The sequence below is a fragment of the Ambystoma mexicanum genome, chromosome 1p (assembly GCF_040938575.1).
Source record: "Ambystoma mexicanum isolate Mex_15411 chromosome 1p, UKY_AmexF1_1, whole genome shotgun sequence".
NCBI classification, from domain to species: domain Eukaryota; kingdom Metazoa; phylum Chordata; class Amphibia; order Caudata; family Ambystomatidae; genus Ambystoma; species Ambystoma mexicanum.
This window is the reverse complement of record NC_090921.1, coordinates 994179364-994205699: the sequence shown is the minus strand read 5'-3', so window position 1 is coordinate 994205699 and position 26336 is coordinate 994179364. Positions and strand designations below refer to the sequence as shown.

At 46.5% G+C, this 26336-nt stretch overlaps 1 protein-coding gene across 1 annotated transcript in view; it reads left to right on the top strand.

Moving 5' to 3' along the window:
• Positions 1-26336, top strand: part of SLC38A7 (solute carrier family 38 member 7) — a 220110-nt gene that overhangs the window by 174343 nt on the left and 19431 nt on the right. Inside the window, exon 9 of the mRNA XM_069654672.1 lies at positions 12972-13171. Coding sequence (XP_069510773.1) covers positions 12972-13171 — 200 coding nt within the window. The remainder of the gene's footprint in view (positions 1-12971; positions 13172-26336) is intronic.

Sequence of the window (26336 nt, the reverse complement as noted above, 5' to 3'; positions counted from 1 at the left end):
GAAATAAATCCTATGACTTCAGAATTAAAGGCTGGAGCAAGTCCGACATAAGAATATGTAATGAGAAGCAGAGGGGTCAAGATAAACTCACCTCAGAAAAGCCTGAAAGTAAAGAGAGGAAAGAAGATATAAGTTATAAGAGTGGGACAAAAATCCTAAAGGGAAGTTGTTATAAATATAGAACCACAGAAAATACAAAAGCCAAGACTATTCTTGAAGAACTACATGAACTGATCTCAAAAGTTATCCAAGGGAATTATGTCGAGAAATATCTCTGCCATAGAGAAAGGCTGTAAATAAAAGCTTATTGGAAAACTAAGGCAAAGACCATTCAAATATAAGACATTTGGTCGATTTTGAGTTGGTTTAATATAGTGGTAAGGTCAGATAGTTAGGTTGGACAGAGGACATTTTTACTTTGGGCTTCCTGGTAGCTGACCAGCACCTTTAGTTTCATTAGATAGGAAAGGTATTCCCTTTAGCGATGGGGAAAGTTAGGCTTTTTTACTTATAAGTTTAATAAAGGTTTTGAATCAGTGTGTACGACTCCTTCTGACCCGCCACAATACACATACTTGTGTGTGTGTATGTATATATATATATGTATATGTATATATTTTAGTCCGACATCTAGTGGAAGTCGCAGAGTATTACAAGATTTGTCGACAGGGTGTGATTAGTAATACTATCTATAGAGGAACATGTACTGTACCCATGGCCCTTCACGCATCTAGGTCCCTCAGATTGTTTTTTTCCACCATCGAAGTCGGTCGCGAACTCCGAGTTCTCTTCCAGACTGATGCCTTTGATTTACTAAAGTTATGCTCATAGTATTTCTTCCTTTCCTTTTATTCGCCTCGCTGCACGACTGTTCATCTACTCGACAGCTCCTGACGAACACCCACAGTGATGACGACTGACCGATCACCCAAACGTGGCCCTAAGGGCGCCTCCGGGCTTTGGCCCATTACAGTAGGGAGCGAGGGGGGTGGTTCTCTGTAATGACTCCTTTTTAGAGAATGTTTATCCCATTATCCCCTTCCTTCTATTTTCAGCCAACTGTGCTGTTTAAACATAATGGACAAAATCCCATTTTAAATTTTGTCTCTCCTGCCACTGTAAATTCCTGTGGAAGGACACGCACCGAGTGTGCAACCACTGTCTCCCAAGGGATCACGCTGAAAAGCACTGTAAACAGCCAAGCACATCTGCTCCAGGCATTCCAGCCTTGGCGTCCCAAGACATCACCCAATACCAAGACCCATGTCAAGACTCCGATTATGATGACCAGGCAGGGTCTCAGGGGGACCTCTATAACCAAGAGAAAGACCAGTACTACAATGATGACGATGACAACATTTACATAGTGCAGTCACCAGACAATCAAGGCCAGCTGGGTGCAGACTTGCCAGTTGACAACCAACTCCAGTACAACGAGTTGTTACTGAAGGTGGCAGAACATTTTAACATTGACACTCAGGAGACACACGTCGATAAGGACTTTGTGGAAGACATCCTGGGGGACAAGAAGGCAGCCACACAATTCATACCTCGCCTGCAGTCAGTCCAGAGACGTTTTCAGTCCAGAGATGTTTTCAACCATCCCTCACAACACCTAATCTTACGAGGGCTGTCAACCCAAGGATAGAAAAGCTGTTCAGGCCCGCGCCCACTGATCCCTTGTACATTAGGGGCCAGCTCAGACCAGATTCTCTAGTAGTTACCGCCACAAGAAAAAGGGCAGGCACTCCCCTGGCGTCGGCAGAAGCCCTGCCAGACAAGGAGAGTAAAAAGGTTTATACATTTGGGAGAAAGGTTGCTTCCTCTGCAGCATACCATACAAGAATTGCCAACAATCCAACCCTGTTAGCTGGTTATGGCTGCCACAAATGGGATGAGCTGGAACAACAACTACAAGCCGTCCCAGAACCACTAAGGGCCCAACTGCTTAAGACTGTTTCAGAAGGCAAACAAATCTCAAGCTGCATCCTGAAGAACAACCTTGATGCGACGGAAAATGCAGAACGCATCATAGCGGAAGGGACGCTCATTAAGCGGTATGCATGGCTTAGGCAGTCAGGGTTTAAGCTATAGACACAAGCAACCTTCCTGAACATGCTAGTAGAGCCAAATGAACTATTTGGTAAGGCCGTAGAGGACGCCCTAAAGTGTGCCATGGACGAGTATGACACTTTTTAGTCCCTTGGACAGCTGACTAACAGACGTTATTCCCAACGGGGTGCCCCAAACCCGAGGAGATTTCAGGGGCCAGTGTGAACATATTTCTTCAGGCTACTCTCAGGGAGGACAGCCCTCGTCCTGGAACCAGTCTCAGAGCTAAGGTTCCTCGTCCAGCTTGCAAAGGGGGAATAAATGTGGCAGGAGTGTGTTGCTTGAGTTCCTTGTGAACCGTGTGGACGTGGATCATGGACATAAGATCAGGAATACCCCTGACGCGTGCTCAAGTGAAACGAGGTAAAGGTGCCGTGTCCCATGTGCAGCAGTCCACCACGGGAAAAGCCATGGGTAGGAAGAATTCATCAGCAGCCGCCCCGACAAGCGACAGGACATTTGAAGTAAGTGTGGGGGTCGAGCTTGGCGGGGTGGAGTACCAAACTGTAGCCTTGACCTTGAGTGAGAATACTGCATCCCCCCCGGCTCTGTGTGCCCTCCCGTGTCCCTTTCCACTCCCACAAAATGGAGTTTGTGCGTTTGCTCCCCGAATTCCTGCACCCTGCTTATCAGCTATAGTAGCAGTGCAGACTACAGTGCTAGCCCCACGGGATCAACCATTGGAACTATCAGCAGTAATGCCCAAGGATGTGTTCTCCCCCACCTCCCCAATGTGTCCCCACAAAAACCTGACTGCATTCTAGCAAGAATTGTAGACAAATGGTTCGAATTGTCCCTTGCGGAGCAAACTGTATGCTTCGATAGCTTTGACAGGTTTGGGGGTGAGAACAGGGTCCGGTGTGATAACCAGGGCGAACTATATCAGATGCCGCAGCGGGGCGAAATTGAAGTTTTAAACAATACTGCGCCAACAGAGGGTGACTTATGCAGGAAGGTGCAGTTATCTCACGAAGTAAACCTCACCCAGTTACCAAAGAGTACCCTGACCATCCAGCCACTGAAATTAATGTTGTGGAGAATTGTCGAAAGGAGTGGCAAATCGTCCAAAAAAATGAATACAGCCCAAAGTAACACAAGCTCTAGCCATCAAAAGGGCTCTGATAGTGAGCTTGCTCGAGCATTTTAAGAGCCTGATAATTTGCAGCAGAGAGTCGATCGCCTAAGGATTGACTCGCAATAAGAGGGATCGGCGTAGTCTGCAGCCATATAGAAAGAACAAATAGCCGATTGGCCGTTATCCCGGATGTGTCAAAATCGACTAAGTCAAGCATCCTACCTCCCAGAGAACTGGGATGCCTGGACGCCACCCTGAACAACCCCCAGGGTCTAATTGTGTCTGGGAGGGTCACATCGAATACTCTCACCTGGGCGGATGCAGGCGCTGACGAAATGTGGGAATCTATGGGCGGCACCTGCCCACAAGTTGAGAGCACAGCCCTAACAAAAACCGACGCAACTCAATTGCAATTGCGGATCAAGTGATCCGAGATCTTGTACTCTTAAATGTTAAAATGACCCTGACAACGTCAACCGTTAAAACAATGCAAAACGATGACCCCAAGGGAGCTGGCAGGAAGAATCCACCGGGTTCTTTCGGCTGGATGAGCATGGATGGTGCAGATAAGAGCGCTCCAGTTAGAAGGGCCTCACCTGATGGTGTAAAGCTTGTGCAAAAACGGGCCAGAAATGAAAACAGCTCGGATAGTGACTTCTGCTACACACAGAAACGACTCAAAAGCTCAAGGAAGCTTGAAAAACTAGACATTAATGGCTCTGGGGTGAGCAGGGAAGCAATCTAAAGGACAACTAGCCATTTGACAACGGAAGACTCCTCCCTGTCATCAGAATCTGAGCCCGAAAGTCCAATCGGAAGAAACCCAAAGTGTCAGGCACCTAAAGTCTTGACATGGAGTGAGAGAAAAGGAATGCTACCAATAGCAGCGATAATTGAAAAGGTGATAAATGAATTGAGACCCAATTTGATGTCAGCAACGTCGATCGCAGTAGCGCCTCTGACAAAACCTTTCGAACAATTGAACAAAAACTACAGAGATCAAAATATATTGACAGCAGTATTAAACACTAAAATCACAAAACTGGAGTTGAATCTCGTGGAAATTACGTCCCAAAACACAGTGATATGAAGAGAGAGTGATCTCTCGATGACAGTGCTGAAAGAAGCCCTGAAAAGTAATTCCGAAGATAAAAATCTACTGGCGGAAGTAGCACGGGAAGCTCTGGCAATTCTGAAAAAAGAACAAGAAGCGAGAGTAACCCAGGAGCCTAATCCTGCAGAAACAGGGTCACATTAAACAGCTACTTGGCATACTCGTATAGAGTCTAATATGCAGGGCAGCTGTGGACCTTCAGGCAGGAATTCGCTAGAAACAGGTATTGAGCTGAATAGAATGAATGTGAAAAGCACAAATGAAAATGATTTGGGTAGCCTCTAATGTCTTGAGACCCCTCAAAGTCTCAGCTTCTTTCGATTGATGTAAATTGCAATGGGGATGACGCAGAACTGATCACAGATAAGGAAATAACATCCGTTGTTGTGGAAGCATCCCAGCTTTACCCCTTGGATAAAGATGTTCTCTCCACGCAAGTCCTGGCATCGGAACCATCAACATCAGCCAACGCAGAGGGGCTGATGCTAAACCCAGGTAAGCCCAAGGCGTCTGTACCCATAATGACACAAAAAGAGTCTGAATGGTTCGATATATTCGAAAAGCCCCAGGCTACAAACAAAGCGCAAATATCCAACAAGATGAATGAAGCTGCTTTGAAACAGGGGAAAAGTAAAAAAAAAGAAAAGAAAAACATGCCGGCCCAAAAGAACAAAAAATGCGAGAAACGCATCTAATTTCTTCAGAAACATAAAATCCCTTAATGTCACAATTAACAACACTGAATCAAATATGGAACAGATGCCTAACATTCAGGCGATTAATAAAACAAACAATAAACCATTAGAGAAGAAAGGGGTGCCAGAAAAGGAGGAACCGAAAAACCCCTGCAAAGATGTCGGTGATGACGAGAGCTGTGATGAAGACTTGATGAATATGTCCACTTAAAGCATTCCCGATGAATAGTTAGAGGAAATTGAAAATATAGAAAAAGTTAGGAAGTTGGATGAAGAGAATCCAATAGATGTGTCTAGAGGTCAAATGGAAGAGGAAAAGGACACCAAAGTTGAGAAATCCTCAGGGCCTGGCATGGCGGACTCAAGTAGAAAACAAGTGATCGTAGTGCTGCCATCGCCAGACAAAATCGGTGGAGCCAAAATTGGGGATGAGATGCCAAATTGTGGAGTAAAAAAATTCCATACCATCCAAGAGAAACTAAAGAAAAGCTTACATAATAATTACTAAGCGCAACTTGAGAAGACCAACAATTCACCTCCCTCAAAAAACGCCATGATCGTGAGGGGAAAGACGGAAGGAGTAAGTCCAGAATGAAAGGTTGCTAGCCAGAAAGTGTCGATAAGGACTGAGCTACCTGAGCAGAGTGCCGGGAGGGTGGACCAAGACGAGCGTGTTTTGGGCCAACGTCTCAACAAACGAGCGTCGCAGGTTGATGGAAACACCTACAGAATTCTGGTTGAACGGATTGAATCAAGAAAAGGCGAGCCCATGCTAAACAGAAGCCTCATGCTGCAGCTCTTTCACTTTATCCCAATGTTGAGAACTGTGAAAAGCACAGAAATTAAGCTCGTAGAAACCTTGGAGGACACCAGCCGGGATAGTGTATTGCAACACATTGATGCCACAAAGACAGTTCAACTCGTAATGATGGGCGAGAGACAGCTATTGGATGCCGGATTCCAAGTATACGAAGTAGGTAATGCCCTGATCAATTCTAGAGCAACAGAGGCTAAACTGCTCTCCTCAAAGCAAAAGGATCTGAGTGAGCTTAATGCTCAGAAACCCGCCCAAATTCATCAGTCATCACTAAATAGTGCCAGAAATGTAGCAGACGAGGAGCTGAAAGAAACCATGGTGGACGTTGCCGCCTTACCTGCTGAGCTGATGAGGAAAAAAATAAAAATCACGGTTGAGAACCGGAAGGAAAAGCCCACTGAACATGGCAGGACAGAGGACCCGAGCCCAAGCAACAAAGAACATGACAGCTGAACAAGTGAAAGCTAATGCCAAGAGCTGCTTAAACAAATCGTGCTGGCCATATGGAACACCAGGAGGTTTTTCACATTTAGTGAAAACTCCTACAAAAGAGCTAAGGTCCTTTGACATAATGTGTCTCCCAAGAGACATGGATGTCTAAATGCCCATGCATTAATGGATTCGAAATAGTTTTGAATCCTGCAGTCCAACAAAGTAAAGGGAGGCCAATGTCCGGACAACTTATCCTGGTGAACCCGAACAGTGTGTTTAGTATAAAATCATGGTTCAATCACTCACCATATATTCAGTGCGCGATCTTAGCGGCAACTGTTGGCAGGAATCTGGAAAAGAAAACGGTACATATTATCAACGTCTACTGCAACCACCAAGCTGTAGTCAGGCAAAAGTTCATAGAAGAACTATTGGATCTCATCGATTCTATACTGACCGAAAATATTAAGCCACATATAGTATTGTGTGGAGATTTGAATATCAGACTAATTGAACTTCCATCTCACGCAGTTAGGAAGTGTAATGGTATACGCCAGACGGAGAATCTCAAAAAAATGTGGCTAGAAGAAATGGATGATTGGAATATGAACATGATGAATGGGACCATCGCCAGCGAGGTGCCACCAAGAGAAACATGGGAAAGAGGAAGTCAAAAGTCCATTTTAGACTACTTTTTTTATTTCGGAAACTATGGTCCAAGAGATCATGACCCTTAAGGAGATAAAGACCTCCCCCAAAGTGACCACAACCTGGTAACCTTCGTGTGGAAACAAGGACATTTCTTGTCAAAAGATCAATGGAGACGGGATGTAAGTCTGGAACCTGGCCGTAACCGCCTCCGCTTGAATAACAGTGACATAATTGCTGTAGCAGATGAAATTAGACCTAAGGTCGGACACACCAGAAAAGACCTTCTAGAATATCAAGACTTCATGGAAGTCTATAAATTCAAGGCAGTGGGGTCTAAAAAACCGACATACACGAAACATAAATTTGATCTTAAGAAGACTTAACAATAACGCCAATATTAATCAAAATGAGTTGAATAGAAAATTAAAGACTACATATAATAATTGGTATAAATCACATAAAGCGATCATGGAACAAAGAGACGCAGAAGCTATACTCGAATCCTTGGCGCAAAGAAATTCAAGAGGGTTCTGGTCCTTACTAAATGCGATTGAAAATCCGCAGAAGGCGACCCTAACGAATATGGTTAATGAAGCTCAAGGATCACCCACTATATTAAGCTTTTTGCAAAACAAAAAAAAAAGTCCCCAATTTACCATAAATCAACAGTGGGACATTAAAATGGAGCGAGACGACATTCGGAGGTGTATCCAAAAGATCTGCTCCTCAAGGGCCGCTGGTCCCGATGGGTTATCTAACCAAACGCTAAAAAGCAATCCGGAGGAGTGGACAGAGTTTTGTGAGGTATTATTTAAAAACCTAATGCATGAACGAAGAATTCCTGCTTCCTGGAAATTAGCGATAATCGTGCCCATTTTCAAAAAGGGTTGCCGTATGGAACCATCAAACTATCGTCCAATAGTCCTTTTGGAAGTGATTGGCAAAATATTCGCAAGCCTCCTTCTTGCCCAATTTACTCAGTGGATTAGAACAAAAAGCACCTTTGATGTCTGACAAACGTGCTTTGTCAGAGGAGTCGGGTGTGGTCTGAATCTCCTTATCCTCTCCTAATAATGAAGGCAATTAGAACTGGTCGCAAAATATATCTAGCGTTCATAGATATAGCTCACGCTTTTGACAGTGTTGACCGGGAAACACGCTGGGCACAATTAAAATCACGAGGATGCCCTCAAAGTCTGATACTGGCAATAAAAGAACTTTATTCAGGTACGCAAGTCCAGATCCGTTTAGACAGGGAAGGACATCTTTCTAATCCAATAAAAACAGCTTGTAGTGTTAAACAAGGGTGCCCATTAGGAGCAACGCTTTTCAATTTCTATATTTCTGAGGTGGGAGATGCATTGGACGGAGTTAAATTGTTCCCTCCAAAATTAAATGGAACTCATATCAGCTGGATTCTTTATGCTGACGACATAGTCCTACTCAACTTGACTCCGATTGGCTTACAAAGAAAGCTGACTGCCTTCAAGAACTACACTGAGGATAATGGACTGGAAATAGATGTACCAAACTCTGAAATCCTGATATTGAAAAATCTAAAAGGAGGGCAAAGTAAAAAGGAAAAACACAGATGGACATTGGAACCGACTGCTTGAAACAAGTAACATGTAGTCGATATCTGTGCAAGTGCATAAACTCGAGCATAAATGATGAACCGATGACAAAAAGAATTGTAAGCAACTGTAAACAACTAACAGCGCAAGGTATGGTCATACAGAGAAAGTATGGAACATTTTCTTACAAACTGGTCATAAATTTCTATAAGAGCAAGGCGGTCCCTGTTCTAGTCTATGGGGCAGAAAGCATGTTTGGCTGTGCAAGCGAGATTTGGTCCAGATGCGAAAGCACCTTTTGGAAAAGAATTTTACAGCTGCCTCAAGGATTTCCAACAGCATGCGTACTATATGAAGTGAGTTTGGCCACACTGAATGCACACTCATGTGAAACACGTTAGCGCTATATAGTAAGACCACGGAAGAGGCTGATCTGCCGCAATTTGAATTAATGGTCGATCAGAAAAATCACAAGACGGAGACCTTATTACAGAAGTGGAGACAAAAATGTAAAGACATTTTAAAACAACTGGACACAGAAGAAAAGACACTCATAAATAACCCAAATGCTGTAAAAAAAAAAAAAGCTGTTCCAACTAGATTGGATAGAAACAGAGAAGAGAGCAAACCACAAATGTATGATAAACTGTCCTATCAAAGCGAAAAGTCTTAACTGCCTACCAAAATATATGGAAATATTCCTGTGCAAGAGACTAAGAAAAATCTATTTGAAATTCAGGCTGAATCTCTTTGCAACGAAAGAAATCAAGACTAAGACAGAAAGTTGGAGTCGACGATCTAAAATGTCACTTTTGTCATTACTAAGATGAAACATTAAAACACTTAGTTATCCATTGCACAGAATTGAGAAACCTAAGAACAAACTATTTAGGTCAGGAGTTGAGAAAAGGCATGACCTACAGTAGTGAAGAGTGGTGGATTAGCATGCACAGTAGTAATTACAAAAACCTGACAATAGCTCTCTCACTGTTTCTCGAACAGCTGCACAACAAGCTGTTGGAAGTTGATAAAACTCTCCTGCAGGATCAATAATAAAAATAATCAAAAATACGTAAAAGGAAAAGAGAGAAAAGGAAAGTCAAAGAAAATGATTAAAGGAACAGGGATGTTTGCTTATCTATTTTTTAGTTTTTTTTTTTAAAAAAAATTTGTAATAAACTAATAACATTTTTTAAAAAATGAGGTAGAGGCAAAACCTCACCTAGAAAAGGCTCTGCCCCTCCCAAACAATGACATGCCGCTTCAGGTCCCCTCCCATGCCACTCCAGTAGGAGGTCGAATCACTCGGTTCACCCACGCATGGGAGGGGATAACATCGGACAAGTGGATGTTGCCTACTGTGGCAGGCGGGTACTGCATCGAGTTACTTCAGAAACCACCTTACCGCCCGCCAAGACAAAAGAAACTAACAGCAGAGCAGAAGAAACAACCATACTTCTGGAGGAAATAAAGGCGCTGCTCGAGAAGGACGCAATTGAAATCGTCCTGGCAAACCAGGTAAACAAGGGTATCTATTGAACATACTTTCTTGTGCCAAAGAAAGACCTTACCATGCACCTAGTACTAGAGCTGCACCCGCAAACAAATATGTCAAACCTCAAAGGTTTTGCATTACCACGCTTCAGGAGGTGATTCCACTCCTGAAACGGGGAGACTACATGGCAACATTGGACATGCAAGATGCATACTTTCATATTTCAATGCACCCTGCGCACAGAAAATCCCTGTGTTTCAAGATGGCGGGAGTACACTACCAGTTCAAGGTACTCCCATTCGGCATTCCTTCAGCACCAATAGTTCACCAAGGTGCATCCAGTAGTAGCAGCACACCTGCGCAGAAAATCCATCCGGGTATACCCTTATCTGGATGACTGGCTGATCACTGGGAAATCTCAAATTTGCAGGTTAAATACGCAAAAGACGATAAACCTTCTCTTCAATCTGGGTTTCTCCATCAACGAGAAAAAATCAAGTCTTGTCCCAGCCAAACAAAACAATTTCTGGGGGCTATCCTGAACTCAAGAGGAACTGGCATTCCCCTCAAGAGAGAGTAGAAAATATGCGTCTGCAGGTACCTCAATGCAAGGTCAGTCACCAAATAACGGTACGCAAAGCAATGCGCTTGCTAGGAATTATGGCCTCTTGCGTTTATTTAGATCCTCAAGCCCACCTGTGCAAGCATCAAATGCAGGAATGGTTAACCAAACAGTGGTCTCAGGCAAGCGGACAGTTGGACGATCTAGTGGTTGTTTCACCAACCCTGGTTCATGCTCTTCGCTGGTGGTCCAAGGACAACTTTTAAAAAGGAAAACCTTTTCGCGCTCCACCAGATCAGGCGATCCTAACTACAGATGCCTCACTCGCCGGTTGGGGGCACACTACCTCCACCACACAGCCCACGGACAGTGGACACTCGCTACTGCTCAAAGACATGTCAACTTCCTGGAACTCTTGGCAGTCCTGAAAGCTTTTCGGGCCTTTCAGCAACACCTCCAGGGTCAGACAGTTCAGGTCCTCAGTGACCACTCCCTTCAACCACGTCCGCAATCGATGGACTTGGCAGCTTAGCTCCTGAAGTCATAGAGTTTGGCCACTTAGACCTTCCACAAAGGTGTATGGATATCCTCAAACAGGCACGAAAACCCAACACCAGACACTGTTATTTTAATACGTGGAAAGGATTTTTGATATGGTGCACATTACAATCACTAAATCCATTAAAATGTTCTTCATCTAACATTGTACACTACATGCTTTACTTACTAGACTCTGTCCTATTATTCAATTCCTTAAACGTACATCTGGTGGCTCTATCAGCTTCACAGAACAAGGTGTCCTGGTGGAAAGTCCCTGTCATTGAGGCATTCATGGAAGGGGTAAAGAGGCTGTACCCTCCCACCACCCCAATTACCAACCCTCCCCCAGTTTTAGATCACAATGTTGTGCTCTCCAAGCTCATGGAGCCACCCTTCTAGCCTATGCACAAGGCCAGCCTTAAGCATCTTAACTAGAAAACTGCATTCCTGGTAGCTATCACCTCCATAAGACGCGTCAGTGAGCTACAGGCTTTGTCTGTACAAGACCCCTTTTTTATCATACACAAGGACAAGGTTGTCCTCCGAACACATCCTTGGTTTTCACCTAAGCTCATTTCAACATTCCATGTAAACCAATCCATAGAACTTCCCACCTTCTTTCATAATCCATCAAACTCAGCAGAAAGAAGCCTTCATACACTGGATGTGTAGAGGGTGGTCTTGTACTATGTGAACAAAACAAAACCCCTAAGGAAAACAGACCAACTTTTTGTTTACATAGCGCCTGGTAGAGAAGGCGATCAAGTATCAAAGGGCGCCATCTCCAAATGGATAGTCAAATGCATACAACTCTGCTATTCCTTATCCAAAAAGGTTCTACCCCAAGGGCACACTCTACCAGAGGTACAAGGGCTACCTTCGCTTTCATTGCAAACGTCCCTCTAGATGATAATGATGTGTTATTCATATAGCGCCTTAATCCAAAGCGCTTTACAGAGCACATATTTACATAAAATATCACCCAACCAAAATTGGTACTCATTTATCGACCTCGGAAGGATGAATGGCTGAGTTGGCCTTGCCGGGATTCGAACCTGCGACCTGCAGATCACGCTCAGATCGCAGCAGCAATTGCTCAACCCGATGAGCTATCTTACCCGCAGATGCCATCTGCAAAGCTGCTACATGGAGTTCCATCCATACGTTCACACAGCATTACTGCATTGACACATTCTAAACAGATTCACAGGTGGGACATGCAGTTCTAAAACCTCTCTTTGCTGATGTACCTTCTAACTTCCCACCTCCTTTCCCAGATACTGCTCGCTAATCTATGCAGAGCATGTGATCCAAGCAGATTCACAGGCTCCCGAAGAGATACATTACTCACTGTAATCGTATTTCTGGTGCTTGTATCTTCTTAGATTAAATTGTGCCCACCCTTCCTCCCCTAGTGGAGTAGAAGGCGCATAGATGTTTTCTGGTTTATCACTGTTTCTGCTTTACAACATCTGTACTCACTCTATACTTCATGCAACCTCACGTCGGAAACAAACAGTCTGAGGGACCTTGACGCGTTGAGGACCACGGGTACAGTACATGTCACACTAGGGATAGTATTACTAATCAAGCCCTGTCAACGTCCGTTTTTGAGTTTCAAAAACAAATCTTGTAATACTCCGACTTCCACTAGATGTTGGCCTATGCAGAGCATGTGAATCTAAGCAGATACAAGCACCAGAAATATGATTACAGTGAGTTATGTATCCCATCGGGCTAGGACAATATTTTCTTTTCTACTGCCTCCTTTCTTTATTTCCCTTTCTTTGCCCTGTAAGAACTTGCTCAACCTGTTTCATTGTCTCCCTCTTGATTCCTCCCTGGGTCCCCATGATTTGTGCCTTCATCAATATAGTTACCTTTTTATCTCTTCCACCTTGCAGGGCAGTGCTGGAGGGGCTCTGGCTACGATACAAGGGTATTGCAGTGGAGGAGGACGTGGTTTTGGAGCGACGTCGGCGCATACTGCAGACAATCATTTGGTTCCTTCTCACGCTGGTCCTGGCTCTCTTCATCCCTGACATTGGGAAAGTCATTGCCCTCATTGGTGGGCTGGCAGCATGTTTTATCTTTGTCTTTCCAGGTAGGAGCCCTGACAGCCTCCCCCACAGCACCTGTAGACCTCTTCTCAAAAATGTTGGTGGAATCTCAAACTCCTCTGGTTCTCTTTCTTTCTTTGGCCCCAACTTTCTCTGAGCACTTTCTACTGTTCTGCCACTACCAACACCCCAACCTCTTGCTATTCTTCCTGGTGCTTCTCTATGCTTGATCTTGTTTTCCTCCCCTGCAGTCTATCATTTCTCCAAATTCCCTTTCTCCATTCTGCAGACTTTACGTCCGACATCTTTCTGTCCACATCCAAGCATCACTCTCATATTCCCGTTTAGACCGTCCTTGCCTCCATTTTCAATACGTTGTCTCTCTCCCCTCATATGTTTTCACCTCTTTCTCCCTTCAGTATCCTTTATCAGTCAATGCAGTGGCTCTCCTTAGTATCTGTTTGCTCCTCTTGGTGGCCTCTCACTACACAGCCTCTGCCCCCCACACCCACCTCACTGATTCTGCTACCCGCCCTCACTGCCAGCCTGTTCCATGCTTCACTAACTTAGATCTCTGGTCACTACCACTCCAACCTCTCAAACCCTTTATCCCCTTGGGTTGCATTGGTCTGTCTCATACTCCAGCTTCCTTCCGTCCTCCACCTCCACAGAGGGTTGTGGATCTATATTCCTTCCACCGTCACTCCTCTCTCCCACCAGTTTACTCTTCTTTTGCACACCCTCATGGTCTCCGTTTACAGACTTTATTAACTGCTCCTTTAACCTCCTTAAAACTCTCCCTTCACATACAGCTCACCTCCCTCCAACTCCTTCTCGAACACCACAAACTGCCAGAGTAAACCTTTTTGTCAAATGGTTTGCCCTCTTCTTGCCTGCTAAGGGAAATCGCTCCCTCCAACTCCTTCTCGAACACCACAAACTGCCAGAGTAAACCTTTTTGTCAAATGGTTTGCCCTCTTCTTGCCTGCTAAGGGAAATCGATTGCACCTGTTGTTTCTGGGATGAGCTGCTTTGTGATTTGGTTGTTTTCTGAGGGTCAGCAGGTGTGCAGCAGGGGTTGGTCCGAGCTTACTACAAGACCATCTGCCATTTTAGAATGGCCCTAAACATATATGTGTGCTCTCGCGCTGCAATCTCTGCTTCTCTTTCCTGCTCCATGTTTGGAACCTCTTTTTCCATAATGTGTTGATTTAGAATCTAGAAACCTTCTGTAAGCATGTCAGGCTGTCTGGTGTGGTTATGATTCCTTGGGCGCGCAAGAGTTGCTGCTTTGTAACTCCCATGATGCTTACCAGAATGTGAGAATGGGTGTTTTTTTGTTCATTCTCTCGTGTAAAACATTAATAGGTTTCACTCTGCCTGCATCAAACTTAGTATCCATGGGTTTCGCAAGCATGACTCCTATTATAACATGTTTCCCTAGGCACTGATGCCTTCCTCACTTGTATGCATCTTAGAAATGTTGAGCTTGATGTGCATTATTTGATACACTGACTGTTTGGCTCTGGCTGGGGAGCTCCAGTGACATTTAAGTTTGTCAACCTTCTTGAAAGTTTTTTTTCATGGCCTATGACTCCCCCATTTATCCTTGGTGGCCAAGGATGTCTGAAGGGGTGGATGTGAGTTTTCCAGTGACTGCCTCCTGTCTTGGTGTCCGGGTGTCCCTGTTGTGGGGCACTGGGGACACACGTATATCCCCTCTAGTTCCAGCATCCACTAGCTCAGCGTGGCCCCTGGTTCCTTTGACTATGCCACTGTTAGGCAGGGGATTTTGTCACAATGATAATGGTGTAGCGTGTCTGTTATTTTAATGTATTTCAGTCTAGTTGATCCCAGACAAGGAAAAAAAGAGGGATTGTAGCCATAGTCTGGGCAGTCAGAAACTAGAGACAAAATTATTCCAGCAAGAGGTGTGATTAGTTCATGCGGGTTTCCAGTGATTTTAGTAGGAGGGGTGGGGGGTGGTCACCCCACCCAAACCACCCTGTTTAAATATGTTTTTACCCGTTAACCCCCCCCCCCCCCCCACCACCTCCATATATATTTTTTATGGATTTGTTTCGGTTAAAATATCCATTGAATAACCATTTTCGTAAAATCATGGGATACCCTTTAACGTGGTACTTATGTTGGCAGCCTGAATGTGGGAAGGGAGACACTTGTAAATGCTCATGTATCGACGGTGTATTTTCTGAACATATATAAATCTAGCATGGTTTAAACGGCTACAATGATTGGATACATATATGCTAGGTACCCATAGTAGCAACTCGCAATTAATTTTGCTTAACATAATTTTGCTTAACTAGACAAGTGTCCCCTTTAGCTAACAAAAAGAAAGAAAGCCCCAGTCCCCAAATGTGTTGCAGTAGATTTATTTTGATTGTGAATATGCACTTCGGGTCCCTTTTTGTGGCCTGGCTAGTGAACGTTTATACATTTAGGCTTGTTTCACAGTAATGCGTTTCTGGTAATGCACTGAATAGTTCTTTGGACAAGCCACTTTTGTTTTTTCTGAGAAACTTGGGGGTCATTGGGTTATTAGCTGCCACAGGATGGGCTAGCAAGGGACCAGGCGTTGCTAAGATAGATTTAACAGTACCAAGCGGGACACATCTTCTCTAAAGCATCGTTCAGGTGTTGACACTCTTTGCTTCAATGTGAGAGAGCAGCAGGAGCCAGGAGGACTCTTCTGGGACTCTCAGACCCAGAACTAGGCCAGCAATTCTAGGGGTCAGAGAGGTTGTCCTCTCTAGAGTGTCATAGGATGACTTCAAGGAGACGTAACAATCACATTCTGAAGTAAGCCCATACTTAGCATGCCCTAACACAGCAATGGCCCTTGTTTCAACTCTCTGGCCATGGTCATAGATAGCCAAAGAAAGGGCGAAGTGTTTCTAGTGTACGTGAACTCTGAATTTTCCCAAACGTGATGATTGCTCTGCACACAAGGACAAAGCTTTGAAAGAGGACAATCTTTATTGGCCATAAATATTGACACACTCCAGTCAAGACGAAATCGTACTACAGGTCTAATGGAAATATCTATGTTGACTTAACCTTCAGTTTATCTGCTCTGACATTTACCAAACGGAGCGTGAACGATCCAGTGGAGGTTGTCTGCACCCCTTTTGTAATTTGTAATTGGTTATTTATTTTTCTATGCAAAAACTGGCCTAAAGTTCAAAGGCTTGCAAGGGAACCACTCTGTTGAACCGGTTAGTCCTAACCTAAATTATACCCAATTTGCCTGGCTGGCCTGGCTGCTCAGTCACACTACCAACTTGTGTAGTACAGACCTATACTGAAAGGTGGGTTACCTAATACCAAGCAGATAAGTCTTGTGTAGTCTCACACAGTGTGACTGCACCAATTCTTACCTAACAGACATTTTTAAGTGCAGGTAGGCAGTAAGGCCACCTGTACTCGGGATATGACCATGATGGGTGAAGTGCCATAGTGGAGGCAGAGCAATAAGAAATGTTCTTATTTAAGGACATCGTTGATCTTTATGTCCCCACAAGATCTCTATAGAGTCGGGACCAAGCACTGATTTCTATCCCAAAGTTCCAAACTGCTACTAAAGGTGGAAGGCTCTTTGCGGTCCAAGCCACAAAAACCTGGAATGCACTCACTATCACTTTACGTACTCCCCCTCCACTTAAACTCCAGAACTTTGCTGAAAGCCCATCGTTTGTAAGCCCTGTAGAATGGTTGGAGGACAGGATCAAGGTTGGCACTCCCAGAGTCCAACCAGGCTAGCATGCGCTATACATTATGTGATTATTAACTAGTAACAACTGAAGCAGTACTGCGTTTTCTTTTTTTTTCTGGTTTAAAAGTTTTATTCCAACATTACAGAATACAAACAACATAAGTGAACAACAAGTTTCTTATGCAAATACAAATAATGAATAATAAATACAAAATCAATTCAGCAAATGAGAACAGTAGACTAACCAGGTGAAAAGAAAAAAAAAATAAAGAAAGGAAGCTAGAAACCCAGAAAGGACAGAAAAACCAGGAAACAATCAGTAAGCAAATGAACCCAGCAATGCAGAATAAAAAAAAAAGGTACGAGCATTAATGAACACAGCAAAAGCATTTTCCAGTTAGAGATTTAAAGTCAACCGTAGACCTCCAGGAACTTGTTCCAAATGTCCCAAAATTTCTAAACATCATCCGCATTCTTGTAAATTGCCTTCTCATATGATGAAACAGTCAATAGTTCATCTACCGATTCATTGATGTTAAGGGAGCTACTTGATTTCCATAGTCTCAATATCATCTTTTTGGCGATCATGCTGGCGCGGAGTATCCAAGTTGCCTGTCCAAAGGAGATATCATCAACCTTTGAAATATCCCCAAGAATAAATAAGGAAGCAGAGAGGGGAACCGTACAACTCAAAACCAGGCCCAACCTCTCGCATATGCACTCCCAAAATTGCTTTGTCTTAGGACAAAACCATATCCGATGACCAAGGGACCCTCTAGCACTCTTACACTTCCAACATAGTTCATTGTCCATGAGATGTCTCTAACTAAAGAGCAGTTTTGTTTCTGATGCTCTAAGACCCCAATCTAGACTTACCAATCGGGTATTTTCACAACAGCGCCGCCAACAGACATCGTCAATTTCTTCTCCTAACTCCTCTCCCCAGAAAACTGGCAGCCTCAAATCTTCCTTCCTGAAAGATTTCAGAAATCCATACATCGTGGCAGCAGGTCGGGCTGCACTTCACATTACTGCAACATAGACCAGGCCATATTCGGTTCTAATAAATCATCACCACCAAGACTAGCAGTGACAAAGACTTGCAATTCCCCCCTCTTTCTCCCTTTCCCTCTTTCCCAATTTCCCCTTCCCCTTCCCCTCTTCTTTTCCTCCTCTTCTCCCTTCCCCCCTCCTTTCCCTCTTCCCCCTCTCCCCCTCTTCCCTCTCCCCTTCCCTCTTTCTCCCCCCCCCTCTTTCTCCCTTCCCCCTCTTTCTCCCTCCCCCCTCTTTCCTCCCCCTCTTTCTCCCTTCCCCCCTCTTTCTCCCTTCCCCCTCTTTCTCCCCTTCCCCCCTCTTTCTCCCTCCCCCTCTTTCTCCCTTCCCCCTCTTTCTCCCTTCCCCCCTCTTTCTCCCTTCCCCCCTCTTTCTCCCTTCCCCCTCTTTCTCCCTTCCCCCCTCTTTCTCCCTTCCCCCCTCTTTCTCCTTCCCCCTCTTTCTCCCTTCCCCCTCTTTCTCCCTTCCCCCTCTTTCTCCCTTCCCCTCTTTCTCCCTTCCCCCTCTTTCTCCCTTCCCCCTTTCTCCCTTCCCCCTCTTTCTCCCTTCCCCCTCTTTCTCCCTTCCCCCTCTTTCTCCCTTCCCCCTCTTTCTCCCTTCCCCCTCTTTCTCCCTTCCCCCTCTTTCTCCCTTCCCCCTCTTTCTCCCTTCCCCCTCTTTCTTCCTTCCCCCTCTTTCTCCCTTCCCCCTCTTTCTCCCTTTCCCCCTCTTTCTCCCTTTCCCCCCTCGTTCTCCCTTTCCCCCCTCGTTCTCCCTTTCCCCCCTCGTTCTCCCTTTCCCCCTCGTTCTCCCTTTCCCCCCTCGTTCTCCCTTTCCCCCCTCTTTCTCCCTTTCCCCCCTCTTTCTCCCTTTCCCCCCTCTTTCTCCCTTTCCCCCCTCTTTCTCCCTTTCCCCCTCTTTCTCCCTTCCCCCCTCTTTCTCCCTTCCCCCCTCTTTCTCCCTTTCCCCCTCTTTCTCCCTTTCCCCCCTCTTTCTCCCTTTCCCCCCTCTTTCTCCCTTTCCCCCCTCTTTCTCCCTTTGCCCCCTCTTTCTCCCTTTGCCCCCTCTTTCTCCCTTTGCCCCCTCTTTCTCCCTTTGCCCCCTCTTTCTCCCTTTGCCCCCTCTTTCTCCCTTTGCCCCCTCTTTCTCCCTTTGCCCCCTCTTTCTCCCTTTGCCCCTCTTTCTCCCTTTGCCCCTCTTTCTCCCTTTGCCCCCTCTTTCTCCCTTTGCCCCCTCTTTCTCCCTTTGCCCCCTCTTTCTCCCTTTGCCCCCTCTTTCTCCCTTTGCCCCCTCTTTCTCCCTTTGCCCCCTCTTTCTCCCTATCCCCCTCTTTCTCCCTATCCCCCTCTTTCTCCCTATCCCCCTCTTTCTCCCTATCCCCCTCTTTCTCCCTATCCCCCTCTTTCTCCCTATCCCCCTCTTTCTCCCTATCCCCCTCTTTCTCCCTATCCCCCTCTTTCTCCCTATCCCCCTCTTTCTCCCTATCCCCCTCTTTCTCCCTATCCCCCCTCTTTCTCCCTATCCCCCCTCTTTCTCCCTATCCCCCCTCTTTCTCCCTATCCCCCCTCTTTCTCCCTTTCCCCCCTCTTTCTCCTCTTTCCCCCCTCCTCCTCATCCTCTTGCTCTCTCCATCTTTCTCCTCTTTTTCTCCCTTGTACTCTTTTTCTCCCTCGTTTCTCCTCTCACTTGCGGTCTTCTCTCTATTTCACTCTCACTTCCATTCTTGTTCCCTCCTTCTCTCTGTACAAATCTCACCTTCTAATATCGGGCAGCTATGTACCAACCCAAATGGATTTGCCACTCTTGTCACCCCTTGCACTTGAGTTCGAGGATCTGTAACCCCCAGTTCTTTGCTTTAGAAACTCTGATGAATTAAACATATTTTCCTATAAAACCGTTGTTTTTGTGCTACCACTCATGATTTCACAGGTCTTTATTCTGTGACTCATGTCTATATGCGACTGTGTGGCTACCCCTGCCCCCTCACTAACTGCTGCTCCTCCCCACCCCTCGTACACTTCCTCCTTTCCGCCCTCCACCCATTTCCCCTCTTTTTTTCAAATTATTGGGGGTGGTGGGGGTTTAACGGCACCTCGGACAGCGCTCTCCACAATGCTCTGGGCGACTCCATTTGCCTCTTCCAATGGGGAAACTTTCTCTGTATCAGTGATTTTCCACTGAGTGCCCATTCACGAAGACACCCCCTGGAATCTACTTTCTTCTTCATCAAGGAAAGTGTCAGGAGGTGCCTAGCCATCACCATGTCCATGTTTTATCCCACAATAGGGAGGTAAGTAATAGGTCTGAAATTGCCAGGTAACGATGGGTTGAGGTTTTAATTTTGAATGCTGTTGAACCTGCCTTTCTTCTAATCTAAATTTGATGAATTTGCCTATGAATAATGCCAGGACTTCAGCTAATTGTTTCTGGAGCTATTGGAGTAATCTGTCTGGTGGCCAGTCAGTGGCCTTTAATTGCTAAAGAATATGGGAAATGTGGTATGAGTTGGTGGGGCAAAGGGATAGGAGGATGGTTTCCTCTTGGTTTGAACATTCTGGCACATTTGGAAGGGAAGCTATTCAAGTTTCTACATAAGAGTGCTGAAGAAAGAACAGTGAGATCTCAGTGGGTGGGAGTCCGAACGTATGAGACGAAGGAGGAAAGAGTTTTAGCTTGGTTCTAGCCCTCTCCATGGTTTTGACCCAATAATTATTTGTCTTAGTCAGAATGGCCTTCTGGTATACCTGGTGTGGGTTTTAGAGATTGATATTTCCTCTATTGTTAGGTTTGTGTTACATGTGTTTCCAACTGTTTTGTTTTAGTATTTTGAGCTCTGGTGTGAATCACGCACTTGGGGCCAAGTGTGACTGACTTATTCTTTTCACTGATATTCATTGTAAAAGTGTAGAACATGTTTGAGAGGTTTTGAAAGAAGGTTAGGGCAGGCCCAGGGGAGGTGTTCTATTCAACTGGTTGGCCGAAGAGTTTGTTCAGGGCAGGGAGCAGCATATCCAGGAAAATGGTGGGTTGCTTTTTATTTTTTATCAGTGGAGCTGTGGGGAAGTGTTGTTTCTTTTCACAACCTGGGGGAAGGGGGAGGAGCGGGGGGAGGGGGGGAGTTTTGCATCAAGAATTTATCAGATCATAGGGTTGGCCGAGTGTGCAAGAAGGGGGCATATGGGCAAGGAGAGTAGATAATTTGATGGATACGGCCTTTGTTGTGTGTGGGACCCTTCAGCGGTTTTGGATCAATCTGAGGATATAAGCGTCTCATTAAATTCCATAGCTACAAGGTCTGTGGCACAACCCACCTAAAAGGTTAAGGCCACACAGGATGGTGATCAGTGAGTGTTGAATAACAATGGGAGGAATAAATTAAAGATTTTTCATCTTCTCCTTGTGATGCCCCAGGGTTATGGCATAGGAATAGATAGGAGAGGATTTTAGGTTACATGGAATGGGTGTTAAACGAGTCTTCACGAGATCGCTGGTTACCTTTTCTTCCTGTAGACCGTGGAGTTGAGGTTGCCAGTATGTCGGTGTATCTATTGCCGATGAATGGGTAGCGCGAGAAATTAGCCCAATCCCCTCCTGACGATATATGACAGGATGGCACTGGACCAACTCCCAACGCCACGGGTGGCACTTCTCAGTATTTGCGTGACGTCGGGACAGTGTTTCCACTGGCTGAGAAGGCTTGATGAAGACACCGATGATAGCGGAAGCTGAACTCAGGAACATCCAAGAAGGCAGCAAGGCACAGGTACCGGCAGGGCACAAGACAGGCAAAGGAGAAAGGACTGCAAGGACAAGCAGGACAGACAGGGAAATCCCACTTTCCTAGTAGAAGAGAGTTAATCTAGGAACCCAGACAGGACCTCCCCTACCCTAAACCAGGAGGCAGGCAAAGACCCAGCAGAACAGGGAAGCAAGGGTTAGGAGGACCAAGGAGCAAGAAGAGGACAAGGAGAAGAGGCTGGGCTAGGCAGGATAAGGCAAGGCAGGGAACTGGAGGGCTGAGGCACGAGCGCCAGGACTCCAGCAGCGCATACACAGTAACAACCGCGTTGAGACGCGTTGTCCCTGTGGTGCTCTTTTAAGGCCCGGGATCAAAGCGAGGCTTGGAACGCATGTTCCGACACTGCGCATGCACGGGACGTCGAATACTGACGATCCGCGCATGCGCAGATCCTCGCAAGATGGCGGCGTCCACGGAGCCTATCCGGACCGCGGGTCGGCTTGAGGAAAGACGCCACCGCGGGTACAGCCTCCATGAAGGAGGAGACCGCTGCGGCCGTGGACCCGGGATCCCAGGACAGGTAAGTGGCGCCCGCGAGCAAGCGCGCGGCGTGACACCATACCCCCTCCCGGACAACCCCGGAGCACCGGGTTTCCAAGGATAGCAGAGATGGAAGTCCCGAACCAGGCCTGGTGCATGCACGAATGAGCGCGGTTCCCAAGTGCGGTCACAAGCAGGATAACCCTTCCAGCTAACCAGGAGCTGCAGAGCACCCCGCCAAATCCGTGAATCACAAATCTCCTGCACCTCAAATTCAGGGACCCCCCGAACCAAAACCGGGGCAGGACGGGAACAGGTACGACCCATAACATCGGGCACATAGGGCTTCAAAAGGGAGACGTGAAAGACAGGATGAACCCTCCAAGAACGAGGCAGAGACAAACGAAAGGCAACAGAAGAAACGCGCCCAATGATGCGAAAGGGACCAAAAAAGCGGGGAGCTAGTTTCACAGGTAAATTGCTACCTGCTACCGGTAGATTCTTGGAGGACAGCCATACCCTGTCCCCAACATGAAGGACAGGCTCAGGGCTCCGTCTCTTGTCAGCCTGTTCCTTCATACGTGCCTGTGCCACTGCCAAGGTACCGGCCGCCAGACGATGTTGATCGCGGATCAGGGACACCAGGGCATCTGCAGATGGTACGGCACTGGAAGATGCAGGACGAACCGGCAGCAGTCTGGGATGAAGACCCGGTAGAGCAGAAAAAGGGGCTGAGTCCGGTAGCAGAATGAACAGCATTGTTGTAAGCCGCTTCCGCGGTGTCCAACCATTCCGACCAGTTGTCTTGGGTGGCATTGGCATAACAACGTAGGTATTGCTCAAGGGTCTGATTGGTGCGTTCCGTCTGCCCATTGGTCTGTGGATGATAGCCGGAACTCAGGGCCCGCTGAATGTCCAAATGCCGACACAGTTGGTCCCAAAAAGATGAGATGTATTGAGACCCCCGGTCTGATAGGATCTTCTCCGGAAGACCATGAAGACGATACACCTCGTGTAGAAAACGTTGTGCCATCTGGGAGGCAGTGGGCAGTTTAGGAAAGGGCAAGAAATGAGCAGTCTTGGTGAAACAGTCCACCACCACCATTATACACGTGAAACCACCAGATAGGGGCAGGTAAACGATGAAATCCGTGGCGATAGTATGCCAAGGGTACGGAGGCGTAGGCGTGGGTTGCAGGAGACCAATGGGCCTTTTGCGAGGAATCTTGGTCTGGGCACATACAGGGCAGGAATCCACATAGCGCTTTACCAGTGTGGCCCATCCAGGCCACCAGTACTGCCGTGCAACCAGTTCTTGTGTTGTGCGGACTCCACGGTGACCACAAACGACGGAATCATGGCAATTTTGTAGAACGATCTTCTGGAGCTCCAAGGTGGGAACGTACAGACGATCCTTGAAGAACAACAAGCCGTCAAGTTCTCTGATGTCAGCGCGTTTTAGTATCTGTGATTTTGAGGGATCCGTTCGTGTGGCTTCTCTCAACTGTTGGAGCTGGGGAGTCACCATTGATAGAAAATGTTTTGACGCTATCAGAGGCTCCGGTTCCTTGGCACCTTCAACGTTGTTTTCCAGAGACCGAGACAGGGCGTCAGCCTTAGTATTCTGGGAACAAGGAATGTATGTGACGGTGAAATCAAACTGCGAAAAGAAAAAGGCCCAACGAGCATGACGGGAGGTTCTGCATTGCAAAGAGCGCAGGTACTGTAGATTAAGGTGATCTGTGCGAACCACCACCGGGTACCTCCCACCCAGCAAGGGATGTCGCCACTCCTCGAGAGCTGCTTTTATCGCCAGTAATTCCTTTTCTATCACCGCATAGTTTCTCTCGCTCACTGACAATTTCCTTGAGTAGTAAGCCACCGGGTGCTCTGTTCCCGTGATTGCATCTTGCTGTAGTAAGACCGCACCAATTGCGTAGTCCGAAGCGTCTGTTTCAACCACAAACGGCTTTTCATCATCTGGATGTCTAAGAACAGGAGCCGACATGAAGGATCTTTTCAATTCCAGAAATGCCTCCTCGGCCTGCGTGTCCCAGAGAAACGGCACCTTGGTACTGGTCAGGCGGGTTAGACTGTTGGCAAGTTGAGAAAAGCGTGGAATGAAGCGTCGATAAAAGTTGGCGAAGCCCAAGAACCTTTGAAGTGACTTCACGCCATGTGGCGGTTTCCATTCTCGTATAGCTTGCAGTTTTGTGGGATCCATCTGCACTCCTGTGCTGCTGATCACATAGCCCAGAAGTTCCATGCTTTCCCTATGAAATTGGCATTTTTCTACTTTGGCATACAGGCCGTTATCTGTTAGTCTACGGAGAACTTCCTGAACATGCGCAACGTGTGCAGTACGAGTGTCAGAAAAAAACAGAATGTCATCAAGGTATACCCATACAGATATTCCAATAAGGTCCGAAAAGACATCGTCCATGAACCGCTGGAAGACGGCCGGGGCGTTGCAGAGTCCAAACGGCATCACCCTGTACTCGTAGTGACCAATAGGTGTTTTAAAGGCCGTCTTCCACTCATCTCCCTTCTTAATTCGCACCAGGTGATAGGCCCCTCTTAGATCCAGCTTGATGAAGATTTGTGCGGATTTCAGGGATTCGATGATGTCCCGGATGAGTGGTAATGGGTACCTGTCTTTCCTCGTGATCTCATTTAGTTGACGATAGTCGATACAAGGGCGCAAAGTGCCCTCTTTCTTCTTGACGAAGAATAACGGGAATCCTGCGGGGGACTTGGATGGCACTATGTAGCCCTTGTTGAGGCAATCCGTAATGTAATCCTGTAGGACGCCTTTCTCGAGTTGAGTCAACGAATAGATCTTGCCGTGGGGAATGACCGCATAAGGCAGGATGTCAATGGAACAATCAAAATGCCGGTGGGGCGGTAATGGTATGTCCTCAGGCTTGGAGAACGCCTTGTGGTATCCAGCATATTCTTGAGGTACCAACTGAGTGGCACATAAACGGGCAGATACGTCAGCAGGATTGAGGGACTCCAAAATTGCAGGAAAGGTTTCGTGAAGTCCACAGTCCCGAGGACAACGTGTCGAAGAGAACACCAGGGAACGAGCGGTCCAGTCGACCTGAGGGTTGTGATATAACAGCCAAGGTAAGCCCAGCACCACCGGAAAAGAGGGAGACTTGATGACATCCAATGAAATCCGTTCGAGATGCCCTTCCACAGAGAGCCACAAGGGATCGGACTGTTGGCAGACTGGACCAGAGGACAAAGCAGAACCATCAATCACCTCGACCACTGTTGGTCGTTCCTTGTAATGTAAACGGATCCCATTGGCAATTGCGAACGAGGCATCGATGTAGTTGCCGGATGCTCCACAATCCAGAAGGGCCCAGGTTTTCATACACTTCCCTAGCCAGGCAACACCGACTTTCAGGATCAACAAGGGTACCGGGTTCATAGGAGGAAGGTCGGATTCAGAAAGGCGGCCCGCTGCTGCCTTCGCCTCAAACAACGGGCCTGTTAGTTTTCCTGTTTCTTCAGAGGGCGTAGCGGACAGGTGCCCAGAAAATGGCCAGAACCACCGCAATACAAGCACAGGTTTTGCTGCCTTCTTCTTTTCTTTTCGGTCTCGAACAACGGGCCTCGGATGGCACCCAACTGCATGGGTTCTGGACCCGTATCGGTAGCGACAGCTGGTCCGGGGTTCTGTACTGGAAGGACCGGTTGATACCTGTCAAATCTGCGACGTTCACTCCGTCGTTCAGCTAACCTGTGGTCAATGCGTAAGACTTGTTCCACCAATGCAGGCAACGTTTCTGGCTCCGGGATGTGCAGCAATTAGTCTTTGTACTCTTCTCGAAGTCCCCGACGAAACAGGGTTTTTTGAGTGATTTCGGGCCATTGTGAATCTGTTGCTAATTGTCGAAACCGACTGATGTAGTGGATTATGTCACCTGACCCTTGTTTGATCTCCATTAATTGATTCTGGGCCATGGCTGCCAAATTGGGCGGTTTAAAGACGTCCAAAAAGGCTTTCTCGAAGGCAGCAAAATCGCCCAACAGAGGACTGTTGGTAGAGACCAAAGGTGCGGCCCAAGCAAGTGCATTGCCGGTTAGGTTTCCAAGGATATACCCGATCTTGGCCTTGTCTTGACCAAAATGACTTGACCTGAACTGGAAA